The sequence below is a fragment of the Drosophila kikkawai genome, chromosome 3R, assembly GCF_030179895.1.
Source record: "Drosophila kikkawai strain 14028-0561.14 chromosome 3R, DkikHiC1v2, whole genome shotgun sequence".
Classification (NCBI taxonomy): Eukaryota; Metazoa; Arthropoda; class Insecta; order Diptera; family Drosophilidae; genus Drosophila; species Drosophila kikkawai.
In genome coordinates, this window is record NC_091731.1 from 7,961,283 (window position 1) to 7,974,277 (window position 12,995).

The following is a 12,995-nucleotide window of genomic DNA, read 5'->3' on the forward strand; positions in this document are numbered from 1 at the left end:
AGTCAATGGATAAATACTATTTATTATAAATAGGACCTCGGGCGCCACCTGGCGCTGAACAGCAAAAGCTCGCGCAACAAGCAGTTGACAGCCAAGCAGTGCGCCACTAGGGAAGCGGTGGTTTCTTGCATTACACTTATTTTATACCCTTGCAGGATATAGCTAGACATGTCCGTCTGTCCGTTTCTACGCAAACTAGTCCCTCAGTTTTAAAGCTATCGGAATAAAACTTTGCACATAGTCTTATGGATACTCTCACTGCTATATATGTACGTCGGAACGGGCCGGATCGTACTACTACATCATATAGCTACTATGGAAAGATCGGTAGATGCCGATGTCGAAATTAAATAAAATTCCCACAAAAGTGAATGTAAAGAAATATGACACACTTGAGGTGATACTTAGTTTAAAAAAAACTGTGCTAACGATATATTAAACGTGTGTCCAAAATGTCGGCTGTGAAAAGATGGATTTACAGACACACTCACTCAAGCAGCTCGGCCGCGCCCCCTGGGCCACCGCCCGTTTCGCCCACCACAAAAACGCGACGCGGGCGCAGTCACTCCCTCGATGTGCAATCCCTGCCTGGAATTCGAGCTATGATGACCAACAATGTAAGGTTTTAATGCAAAATAAGCTCTTATTATGTAGTCTATAAAATATTTTATTTACTTGCGAAATACTGACTAAAAATTTATAGTCGTTTAAAGATGTACTCATAATTAAAGTAATTTGCCCTTTTAAGCAATAACAATGAAATATTGTATCTTCAGCCTGAGATACATACTTAATAGCGGTTCTTCTGTGAAATAGACCACAAGAGATCATCATAGAATTTAAAAATTGTTCATAGTTAGGAGAATCGGCTTTTTTAAAGTAGCTTTGTATTTAGACGTCTCTTACTCATGAATATTTAAAAGTAATGACTGAATGACTCTTATCACATCTGATGTTTAATTTCTTTATATTACTTTTTAATATTTTACTATTTAATATTTTATATGATTTTAATTACTTTTTATTTATTTATTTTTAGCGTGCGGCGGCGCATCAACAACAGTTGGCTGTTCAAAGTAAGTACAATCTTAGTGAAATAATATTTTTAGAAAACTATTAGATATAACTGCAAGTACCAGGCTAAACTATTTACACAAACCATCGGGGAATTTAATTAAAATATTCACAGCACATCGTCAAAGTCAATCCAACCTTGACTTTGAAATCGAAGCTACATTCGTAAAAAAACAAACAAACAAGAAAAAAAAACTCCGAAAACTGAAAACAAACAAATAAAATCGCGGCAAATAAAAAATCATCAGCGGCGCCTTAAGTGGAGTTTTCGGTGAGCGAAGAAGAAAGAGAGCTTCGCATAGATAAACAGAAACAAAGTGTTTTACATATGTAAATTCCAGTGTAAATTATTTATTTGCCTGCTGACCGGTGGAATCGATTTGAAACCGCAGCCAGCAAGATCCGACGTAGAAGACCGCTCAAAATACACGCAATATAAATAAACAAGACCCAAAACATCCATTAATTCTATTGCGCGGGTGTGGGATCTGTGGAATATTTTTCTGTTGTTCGTTCATTGATGGTTCGAGTGGAAACATCCCGACACATCGGTGGCATTATTCAATTAAAATTAGTTTTAATTCGATTAAAAACTTTATTATCGAAATTATCTGGCTAAACATAAATTTTTTTTTGCTTAGAAAAAGCAATTTATGTCGATATACAATATTGTATGTACAGCTGTGTTCACGGAAATAGCAGTGCCCAACGACCTGCACGTTTAAGATCGGAAAATCCTGTTACAAACACTATTTTCATAAATTTTTTTTTCATAATAGCTTAGTATATTTAATTATTAACAATACCACAATCATTTAATTTAGGTAACATAAACCCTTTAGAAGATATAGCTAATAACAACAAAAAAGGTCTATATTATGCCTATCATTGAAATAGCAGTGAAAAACTAAAATTCTTCATAAATTTAAAAATATCGTATAAGAAACCTATTTCTTCTTAAATTCTAATTGACTATGATCTAATATTTTGTTAAATAGCATTTAGAAGCTATCATAGCCTCATACCTGGGTGGCAAGGAGTCCACCAAGTCTTAGCAACGCTTGAGGGGAATATGGCCTCATTCCTCCTGCACAAATTGCCAAAGCTGCGGCTTAGAAGTCGGAAACTTCTTTAATACGTAGCCCTTGATGTCCCCCATAAGTTTTCGATCGGAATAATATCCGGGGACTGTGCAGGCCATGGCAGTGCATCCACTCTTTCATTAAGAACCCACCCCTTGGCCACCTTGCTGGTATGATTAGGGTCACTGTCCTGCTGAAATGTCCAAATTAATGGCATATTTTCATCAGGATACGGCTGCAAGACAGTTTTTAATATTTCGACATAAACATAATGGTCTTTGATCCCACCGATCATATATACGGGACCTACAACGTTGTATGAAAAGTATACCCATACCATAATTTTTAGGCCACCGTGTTTTACTGTCTTCAGCGTATGGTTTGGGGGGTACTATCTATTTGGAGGTCTTGTTTTGTCCTATTCCACCAAATAAAACCAGTTTGGAGTCATTTGTCCAAAGTATATTACGCCATTTGAATACTGGCAGTTCAAGTGGCTATTGGCGAACTCGGGATCTTGCCTTGATATGCCTTTAACCAAGCAGTGACATTTTCCATGGACTTCGCGAATCTAAAATTTATTCAATAAGTCCCCGGCGAATGGTCCCATGACTGATTCCCATGCCAATTCCCGCTCACATATCCCTAGAGGATGCAAAAGGACGAGCTTTGCTGAAGCGAAGTACGCGTCGAGCCTGTATAATTGTGGTTTTGCGAATCGTACCTCGGTTTTTTTGGGTTCGGTTCATATTTTATGACTTATAAACTATTTTAAAAGAACAATTTGAAAGATTTAGAGACTCTTTACATGTTTTGCTCTTCTTTCTAGGCTAAGTAATCTGATACCTTTCTATCATGGAGCAGTGAGGTCCTGCGCCCACTAAAATAATTTTTTTTGCGTTGTAAAGGTGTATTATAGTATAAACTATAATAACGACCTTAATTAAAGTCATTTTTTACAAAATTAAAAGAAATTTCGGCACTTTTTGCGAAAGAAAATTAAAAACTGCTATTTCAGTGATCGGCCAAAACGAGCTGCATATGTGAAAAAATATCAATAAAACATAAAAATAGAGCAAATCTAACGGAATTTTTTCTCGATTCTTATCTTTATGTTCCATTTTACAAAAACAATGTGCAATAGATCAGCTTGCAAAAAGGAATATGTACAAAAAAACATTTTGAAGTTGTTCCTCTGTCGCACTGCTATTTCAGTGAACACAGCTGTACATAAATACATATGTTAATAGATTTATATGATAATCAAATCGATGGTGATTTTTAATGACTTAACAGTTTCCTTATTCATTAGATTTTATGAAGAATTTTTGGAATGCTATTCTTTTTCAAATCCTAATATGAAGTATAAAGATCACAGATTGTTTAACCAGAATATTTTACAAATTCATTTTATTACCTTAAGCTTTGACACGCTACTACAAATTGTTATTAGATAAGAGAAGAGTAGAAAAGTGATTTTTCAGCCAATCTGAATAGTACCAATAAAAAAAACCTTAAGCTAGGCAAATATATTGTTGCATACTTTTAGGAGCTCTAAGAATTCATTTTAAATCTCCTTTCGTTTATCTGGAAATATTTTGTATGTAATCACACTTCTTAATTTAGAGGCATTCTTAGTTACTATTTTAGTAGTTTCGATCTAATAATAGAATAAAAGATATAAGAATGCGCTGACGCAGCACAAACCGACAACAGAACAACATCAACAAATAAGAACTATAATAAGCATATAAACAACATAAAAACAACAAAAATAACAACTATAAACGACATAAAAAGCCGAAATAAAAATTAAGAGGCTCTCTCGCTGCGAGCTTTACCCCAGTGACGCGTGTATTTGTGAGTGTGCAGTGAGTGCGTGCGAGGGAGCAAGAATGAGTTGCAAACCAACTGTTGCTGCTGCTCCCTGGAAGATTACCCTTTGCCTGACCTTGAAAATTTTGGTGAGTGAGTACAGGCTGCACTTTTGCTTTCAAGCTGCAGTTTCAATGTCAATCAAAAGTAAGAACGAAGAAACAGGCTCTCTGACTCTGTCTACCTCTATCTCTCTTTCACTAACTCTTTCTGGCTCTCATTCCCTACTCCTCTCTCGTTCAACGATGCACTTTTATAATCCTTGCAGAGTATTATAATTTTAGTCAGAAGTTTGCAACGCAGTGAAGAAATCATTTCCATAGGGTCGGAAAAGTATACATACATATGTACATATGTATGAACATATGGTATGTATGTATACTATGTTCTTGATAAAGCCTAGTACTCTGACGAGAAAAATCCGCTGTATAAATTTAGACAGCGGCCAAACTCCATATAAAAAAAACGGTGTCGAAAAAAAAAGAAGAAGAACTTTTAGACACGTCGTTTTTTTCGGTACTCTGACGACGAAAATGAAGCCTGCGAAAATTGAATGGCGTTGCCAGATCAAGATAGTAAACAGCTGATAACGCGCTGTCTAAATAATTCATTTGATTTATTTAGACACCCCTAATGGAGGGAAAGTTTAAGGAAAAAGGTGGCATTGATAGGGGCTGTCAAGGGGAAGCCCATAATATGGAATTTAACCCACAAAGGATATTTTAATGCCATATTTAATAATATTTTTAATATTTTTTTTTGAATATTTGTTTACAAACAGCTGTCCAGTGTGACCAAGGAAAATCCTTAAACGCCATAAAAAGTACATTTTCATGGAATTTCCTGCATTTTTTTGGTCACACTAGCTCGGTAGCGAAATAAACAGCGATTCCGCTGTCTAATTTAGACAGCGGGTTTTTCTCGTCAGAGTACTAGGCTTAAGCATCAACACCCAAGTCGATCTAGACATAAAGTCCTCTGACTATTCTCAGTGCTACATACATATGTAGAAAAAAATAATTTTGCTGTTTTTTAACATATTTTAATTTTTTCGAGATATGGTAATTTTTTTTATTATTTCAGAATTTTAATTTTATGAAAATCGAACGACTATTCATGTAGCTGCCATTTGTAGAAACGATCGTAAAACTGTAAATATAATAGCTATAGGTAAATGTAATTATTCGTGATAATACTTTGTTTTTTTCCTCATTTATAATGTTTATTATATTAGATATTTCTAATCTAATATATACATAGTTGTTTTAAACGATTACACTTTATTTTATAATTTTATCAAAATAAAATTTGTACATTCTATGTGCAAATATGTATTTACTTTTATTTTTTTTTCTATTAATTTGCCCAGAATGGATCGATTCTTAATGATCCAATTGCAAATTGCAGGTGTATACAAACTTCGGCGTGCCGAAGTAAGCTTCCTTTCCTGTTGTATTTTGTTTTTGTGCCACGCCGTTTATTTATTTTTTTATTCTTTCCTTTATTATGTATTTTGCTTTACCCCTTTTACTGCTTCGTATCAAGTTCCCCCGGCTTATGACGTAACACAATTGAATCACACAAGAGAGCAAGAGAGCTTTGGGGAAGGGGTGGAAATTGTTGGATGCCGGGCCTTAGAAAGTACATTATAGCGATTTTTTGCAACCCACAAACAAATCTCAAGCGGCATTGATTTTGAAGGCAGTCCACACACAATATGTGTGGGTTTTATTAGTGTATTTTGTCGCCTGCATGTGTGTACATACATATGTATGTACTTTGTGTTATATTTAAGTGTGTTTTTATTTGTTATTGCTGTTATCTCGCTGTTAAGTACAGGAACGAGCTTCATTTATTTCTTAAGCCAAACAACATAAAAACGGCGTAGAACTGGAGCAGACGCGATGGCTGCAGAGCGGAAGAACGAGACAGACGATGGGTTTAAAACAGAAAGTGAGGGAGCATACAGCACAACCCCATTCTAAGGGCGAAATATTTGGACTATTGTTTTGGTATCTCTGTCTCCCCCTCTATTTCTCTCTCTTTTTTTGCCTACGTGCGTTATGGCACACACATCAAGAATCAACAAAAAGAGCATTAGAATCGGTGGAACGAAGAAAACGAACAAAAAGAGGAAAACAAAACAATAACAGCAATATAAATGCCCATGTAACACAACAACAAAACAAAAGCAGTACAGTGAATACATTTTAAATGAAACGTTTAAAAAACGGTAGCAAAAAGGGGCCGCCACCGATTTCAATGTAGGAAAGGTCAGCAATTGACACTGAGGAACAGCAACTTCCAAATACAAATTCGATTAATAAAGCTTTCTAAAAACAAGTAAAAAAGCTACAGTCGAATGTGTCGGACTGTAAAAGCCCCAGTATCCAAAGAATTGTGGCTAAACTAAATAGAAATATCGGAATAGAAACCTCAGTTTGTCTAATTTGTACAAAATTTATCTGGGCGAAAAGCAAAAGCAAATGTCAAAAAATTAAGATTAATGTTGATAATTGCTAGGTAGATACATAGGTAATACATAATAATGTAAGTAATGTAATTTATGTATATAAATGGTGCCAACAGATGTAGCACTAGCTTTTATAGTCTTTGAGATCTGATCTACATATGTATTACCTATGTAAACTAAAGTTTAGTCCTTACGAAATCATTAAATCTTTTTTTTACAGACATACAGACTTAATAGGTTGGTGATAATAATCAAGAATATCTATGTACATATGATTAATATGTAACATATATATAACATAATATATAAGATTAAATATTTTTAAAAGTATAAATATGGTAATATGTTAGGTTTTTTTCAACCTTGGTCTGTATAATCATCCAATTTTTAAAGATCTACGGAGCCTGACGCACTTTGATCGAAGGCTCCCGAATGTGAATGTTCGATGCAATAAGATGTATGTATGGGTAAATTGAGTTACCGAGGTAGGACTGTGATTCCAAATTCCGTTGTTAGGCAATCATAAGGGCCGGCGGAGACCCGGAGAGAGTTCCAGACATGAAGAGAAAAACAGAAAGTGGTTCGGAATTAAGTGAGATCAGTCCCTTGCCGTCAGCTGACGTCGTGCCACGCCCTGAAAATTAAACGCCCTACCCCTAGTCTGGCCCTAATCAACTTGGGCAACTCGGCGGTTATCTATCCACGGCCTTTTGCCTGTTTATGTATTCCGACTCCTCCGCGTTTGCTTTGCTCGCTTGATTTTCTGTTGTGCTCACCTTTTTCTCGCGTTACACAGTATCGAGTGTGTATTGGTATATAAATGTACAAAACAGAGAGGAGCAAAATCTCACGCACACCCTCAAGCAACCTTGCCGGTTTGCCACACATATAAATACATATGTATATACATAGATAAGTAAATAAATAGGTATGCACATACAGCAGCGGTTAAGATATTAGGATGTCAGTCTTCTTATTCTTATTGGGAGTAAATTAAAATGTTTTAATTTCTAAACATTAGAAAAATTAATATTTTACTTTTACATTAAATATATAAATGGATGTATGCCTATGTATTTATATTAATTTTTAAACTGAAATATCGACAAAATAATATCCACAAAATGTCTTTCTTAAATATTAAGAGTCCCCAGTATTTTGAAAATAAGTAAAAATTTTATCATTACTACAATTTTAACCGCAACTGTATATCCGTATATAGATACAGGCGATCTGAGCCACATGGGCGAATGCGGAGCGCAGTCAGTTCGAATCCAATTGCCGGCTGAGTCGGATGCTCAGTCCTCGTCGCTGCCAGCGTCGCTCCACGTGATTTTTCGACTTTTGTGACTTGTGACTGGTGAATTTTCGACTTGTGCAGTTGGGCACTAATTAATTAATTAATCCGCGCACCCCGAGAGTGAAATACTTTAACACTTGGCTGAGGTTGTTTTTCTGAAGAGAAATAAAATAATTTATCTTTAAGAAACAGCAATTGTTGAAATATCCGAAAACATAATTAGTTGCAAACAAAGAAGAAAACTGGATTTCGGCAGCACACAAATATTTACGCTTTTCGTTTGAGCTATCCAACTATAAATATGCATGAGCGGGCAACTTATGGTCAAAATCAAACAATAAAATCACAAATGTGCGTGGATAAAACATCTCGGTTCTAGATTTTATTTTAACAAGAGGAGAGAAATCTGACACAAGAACTATGAAATAATGAGGTTGTCATTTAAAGCAAGTGAAACACGTTAAATCGGCTGTAACAAAATTAAGACTAAGCACAATGCACGGATAAACAAGTTGACAAGCCGTCTCCCGCTAATTAACCAGTAAATTCACAAAAATTACAAAATGAAACCTTCGCACACCAACAAACAAAAACAGAAGAGATGCGAGGAAACATTTGCATACGTTAACATTTTAATTTAAACAACAAAACCCAAGGACGTGTAATTGCCATAAAAATTAAACAGAGAACAAAATTATATTCAACCTCTTAAGCAAGTCGAAAAATAGCCGCCTGGCATGTGACTGCGCACCTTAAAAATAAAATACCTCAGAATTTCGTAAAAACAAGTGGGTGAGAAAAGAGGGTATTCGTGCATAGAAACTTTACAAAGACACCAAATTTTCATTTAGGCTTCAGGCTTTACCATCCTCAATGGCTGGTAAATGAATTAATTTTTACATTTTAACTAAAAGGAAGCTTATCTTACCTAATATTTAATAATTATTGTGAGAAACTGTTTTTATACCGGCGAATTAGTCTGTCTTCCCCAAAATTATTTTAAATTTACAATTTTGTTTTGTTGCCTCGCCGCATTCTTCTGTGATTCCCTTCCCTTTTGCTAAACTGTATTTAAATAACAGAAATAGAGGGAATGATGAGATTTGATTTATAGCCGAGAGGCGCCAATCGGCTGCTGTTTTTGATGATGCTGCTGTGACGTAAGCAGAACTAAATGTCCGAGGATGATACTTGATGAGCCGAAACAGAAACACACCGTTTGTGACAGTGTATACATATATCTGTGCGGTGGTTGCGCTGCGGGTTTGTTTTGCATAATAAACCATAATTAAGATTGGATAAAGTCAAATGATCTGGAAAACGGGCTCTGCAGGTGTTCTTTTTGGCAGTTATTTCTGGCTGGCTTATAAATAAACGTCAATATTCTTTTTACGGCCAAAACGAATGGAAATGCAAGGCCCGGGTTATGGTCGTACATATTTTTATTTCTGGAGCGATTCCAATGGTGATTCGTCCCGATAAGCACTAACCACATACATACATACATATGTAATATGTACGTAGTTGTGATGAGATGAGATAACCCCGCTTGAAGCGCTCCATAATAATGTCTCAATGGCGGCGGATCTACAATTGAAATCCACTTGGAATAGGTCAGTTTCAGATTCAGTTTCTTTCGACCCCGAATTATAAGGCGTAAACATAGAGCTGTTTGCTGCGATATTATACATACATACAAACATATGTATGTACATTCGTCTGGCCAAGTGGTAAACAAAACTGAGTATTGTTTAAAAAAAACGTACCCTATGAAACACTAAATAAAATCGGTTTTCGCAGCTTATCCAATCAAAATTTTAGGTAAGGCAGCAAAGTGTATTGCAAGTGCTTTCAGAGACTCTTTCGTATGTCTCTCTTTTTAATACCTTCATAAATGAAAGATGTACATATAATTTCGGCTAGCCGGCTCAAGATACGAGGAACGTAAACAACAGCATGTGGCAAGCCACTCTTCTCCCTCGGGTTTCTTGATTTCGGAATTCTGGAAAATAGGGGAGAACGTCGTCGGTCGAACAGCGAAGAAATGAAAAAGCGGCAATGAAGAAATTGCGCAGCAAAAATGTTCTCGCTGCGCTTTATTTCCGTTTATTTTTTTCCTTTTTTATTTTTGGCCAACAACCACTTGAGCGAAAGAGAACGACATTTCGCACTCTCCGATTTTTTGTTCTCTGATTTTTGCGTGCGGCGCAAAAGCCACCAAACAAGACAAGCCTTCGTGGGCTTACTTGGAAAATTACATACATACACTGCGTTTCACTTGAATAGCACAATTTTTTATGCAATTTCAAATCTTAAAATCTTTTAACCAAAAAGAAAACTCGCTGATGTTTAGGTTTCTATTTATAGTGTAATCAATTTTAAATATAAAAAAAGTAACAAAACTTAAATTAAATTAACAATTAATAAATGTTAACAAAAAAAACATAAAAACTTAAAAAATAGCACAACAATTTTGTTTCACATGAATAGAACATTTTTGTTTTAAAGTATATTTAACGAACTTAAATATTAGGAAATGTGTTTTTTAATTCAATAGTGATTATTAATACATATATATTTGTTAATTTAGTAATGGGTTGAGCCTCCTTTATTCAATAAAACCTCGTAGATCCTGTTGGGCATCGAAACATATAGACTTATAATGTAGTCTAAGGATATTGTAGCCCAGGCCCTCTGAATGGCGTCAATTAGTTCTTCTTTTGTTAAAAATTGTTTGCCAGACTCATAAACCTTTCTGGCCAGCCATCCCCAAACATTTTCAATTATATTCAGATCCGGCGAGTATGGTGGCCAGTTCAGAGTTTCAACATTTTTATATTTTAAAAAAGATTTTACAACACCTGCAGTATGTATTGGCGCATTGTCGTGCTGGAATGTCCAAGGCAAATTATTGAAAAAATTTTCCAATGGTGGAAAAGCGTTTTCAAGGACGTTTAGATACGCTTTTGCGTTCATGTTTGAGGATAAGAATTGGAGCTCACAAGTCCCATAGTAAGATATGGCTCCCCAAACCATAACTCCGCCTACTCGACTATGTAAACGCTCCAATTGATGCGTCTCTTTCCTGAGATCGTGAAAATAATAATTGTAGCCATCTGGCCCCTCCAAATTGAACTTTTTTTCATCAGAAAACACTACGCGCTTCCACTCGTTACACCATGACATATTGACGCGGCAAAAGGTCAACCGTGCTTCCTTTCGTTTGGGGTTAAGCGGTGGTTTTTTTTAAGTTTCAAACGTTTTAGATGTTTAGCTTTCGAAATAACTCGCCAAACAGTAGTTTTGCTCGCGTCAACACCCTCTTTTCCCTTATTTTGCTCACACAGTCATGGGAATTTAAGGCTTCCCGCAGAATCGCACGCTTATCTGTGTCGCTAAGAACACAACTTTTGCGACCTTTCATATTTTTTCCATAGTTTTGTTTGTTCTTTATAAAATTATATACGACTTTTCTGCTTCTTCCAATTTTTTTTCGCTATATTAGCTACAGAAAGGTCACAATCAATATAGCTTTGTATTTGGATCTGTTCTTTGTGACTTAGTGACGTTCCAAGACCCATAATTGTACAAAATGATTAAACTATGTTTAACATTCATAAATTAATCAAAAAAAGTTTTTGATTCAATCTCCTTGGCTGCTGAAATGACACGTAATCTAAAATGTGCTATTCAAGTGAAACAAAAAAGGTGCAAATTATTGAAGCAATTTGAAAAGAAAATTACGGTACATTTAAACGGTACATTTTCAGACTTCCAATTTTTGTTGGAAGAGAGTATATAATATGACGAAAATAAAACAGCAACAATTATTGCATTAGATCAAGCAGTTGCTGAGAGATGAACAAGTAATTATGAAAATTTTTGTGTGCTATTCAAGTGAAACGGAGTGTATGTATGTACATATATCGTTTTTATCTTTCTATACATACATACATTCATACATAGGTTGTAATTAGTTTCATTTCCTACTATCGATCTGAAAATCATAGCAGTTAGGTGTTGTCATTGCCAAATCTGCGAGCAGTAAAAGATTTATAATTTACATATATGATATATACATATGTACATATGTATGTGTGTAATTCCAGGCCTATATTTCGGCATTCATAAGTATATATGTATGTATGTATGTATGTACATATGTCCCGGTCAGAGGTAAGGATATGGCTTTTAATTACAGAAATGTGATATTTTTTGGAAATAAATAAATAAATAAACAAAAACAAATGTATATATGTATGTTACATACTATGAATGTATGTTTACAGTTTGACAGTTACAGTTTTACATTCCCAGCTTTACATTTTCTCTACAACTAAAATCATAAAATTAAAACCGAAAAACTGTAATAATATAAATTGGCCATATCTCAAAATGTGTGGGGCAAAAATGTAAAAAAAAACAGCCAAGTTATAATTTGTTTTCTAAAAATGTATCGAACATTTGTATGGCAGCTATATGATATAGTCGTCCGATCCGGATCGTTCCGACATATATATGTACATAGCAGTGAGATTATATAGAAGACTATATGCAAAGTTTCATTCAGAAACTTTGGGACTAGTTTGCGTAGAAACGGACAGACGGATATGGCTAGATCGACTCGGCTGTTGATGCTGATCAAGAATATATGTATATACTTTATAGGGTCGGAAAGGTCTCCTTCACTGCGTTTCAAACTTCTGACTAAAATTATTATACCCTGCAAGGGTATAAAAATATACAGAATTTTATAATTTTCGTGTGCTTATAATGCAACAAAGATAACTAACCGCCTAATGGCTATTATCAAAACAAATACATGTATTCATAACCTGTTTCAGTCACAAACTAAAAACAAGCTTCAAACGGAAGTCCCTTCTTTGTCTTCTATTGACACTAGTTCAGTGAACTTCTAGAAAGTTCAGATTGAAGACAGTACACAAAATTTCTTTGTGCAACGTGGAAGCATCTAGCAGATAAAGATGTATCTCTTCAATTTTGACGTGTATGTTCTCTAGGCGCATTTTATGCAAAATAATCTCTAAGTTTTCGGACAGACCGGACAACTTTATTATAATTAAAATAAAATGTTAAATATTCATTTTTATAATTTTATCACAATGTGGTAGTAAATGTGTAGAAACCGAAATTATTTTGTTGTTATGCATTTACTTTAAACCCTAAGATA

The 12,995-nt window shown here is 35.0% G+C and overlaps 1 protein-coding gene across 7 annotated transcripts in view; it reads left to right on the plus strand.

Moving 5' to 3' along the window:
• Nucleotides 1-12,995, plus strand: part of SNF4Agamma (SNF4/AMP-activated protein kinase gamma subunit) — an 83,993-nt gene that overhangs the window by 43,768 nt on the left and 27,230 nt on the right. For 2 of the 7 annotated variants that reach the window (XM_017178866.3, XM_017178865.3), the window contains one exon: nt 1,040-1,076. In XM_017178866.3, coding sequence (XP_017034355.3) covers nt 1,040-1,076 — 37 coding nt within the window. Of the gene's footprint in view, nt 1-394; nt 618-1,039; nt 1,077-1,189; nt 1,532-7,726; nt 7,951-12,995 lie in introns of those variants that run through there. The other 5 variants (XM_070287197.1, XR_011445323.1, XM_070287195.1 and 2 more) reach the window with 5 other exon arrangements.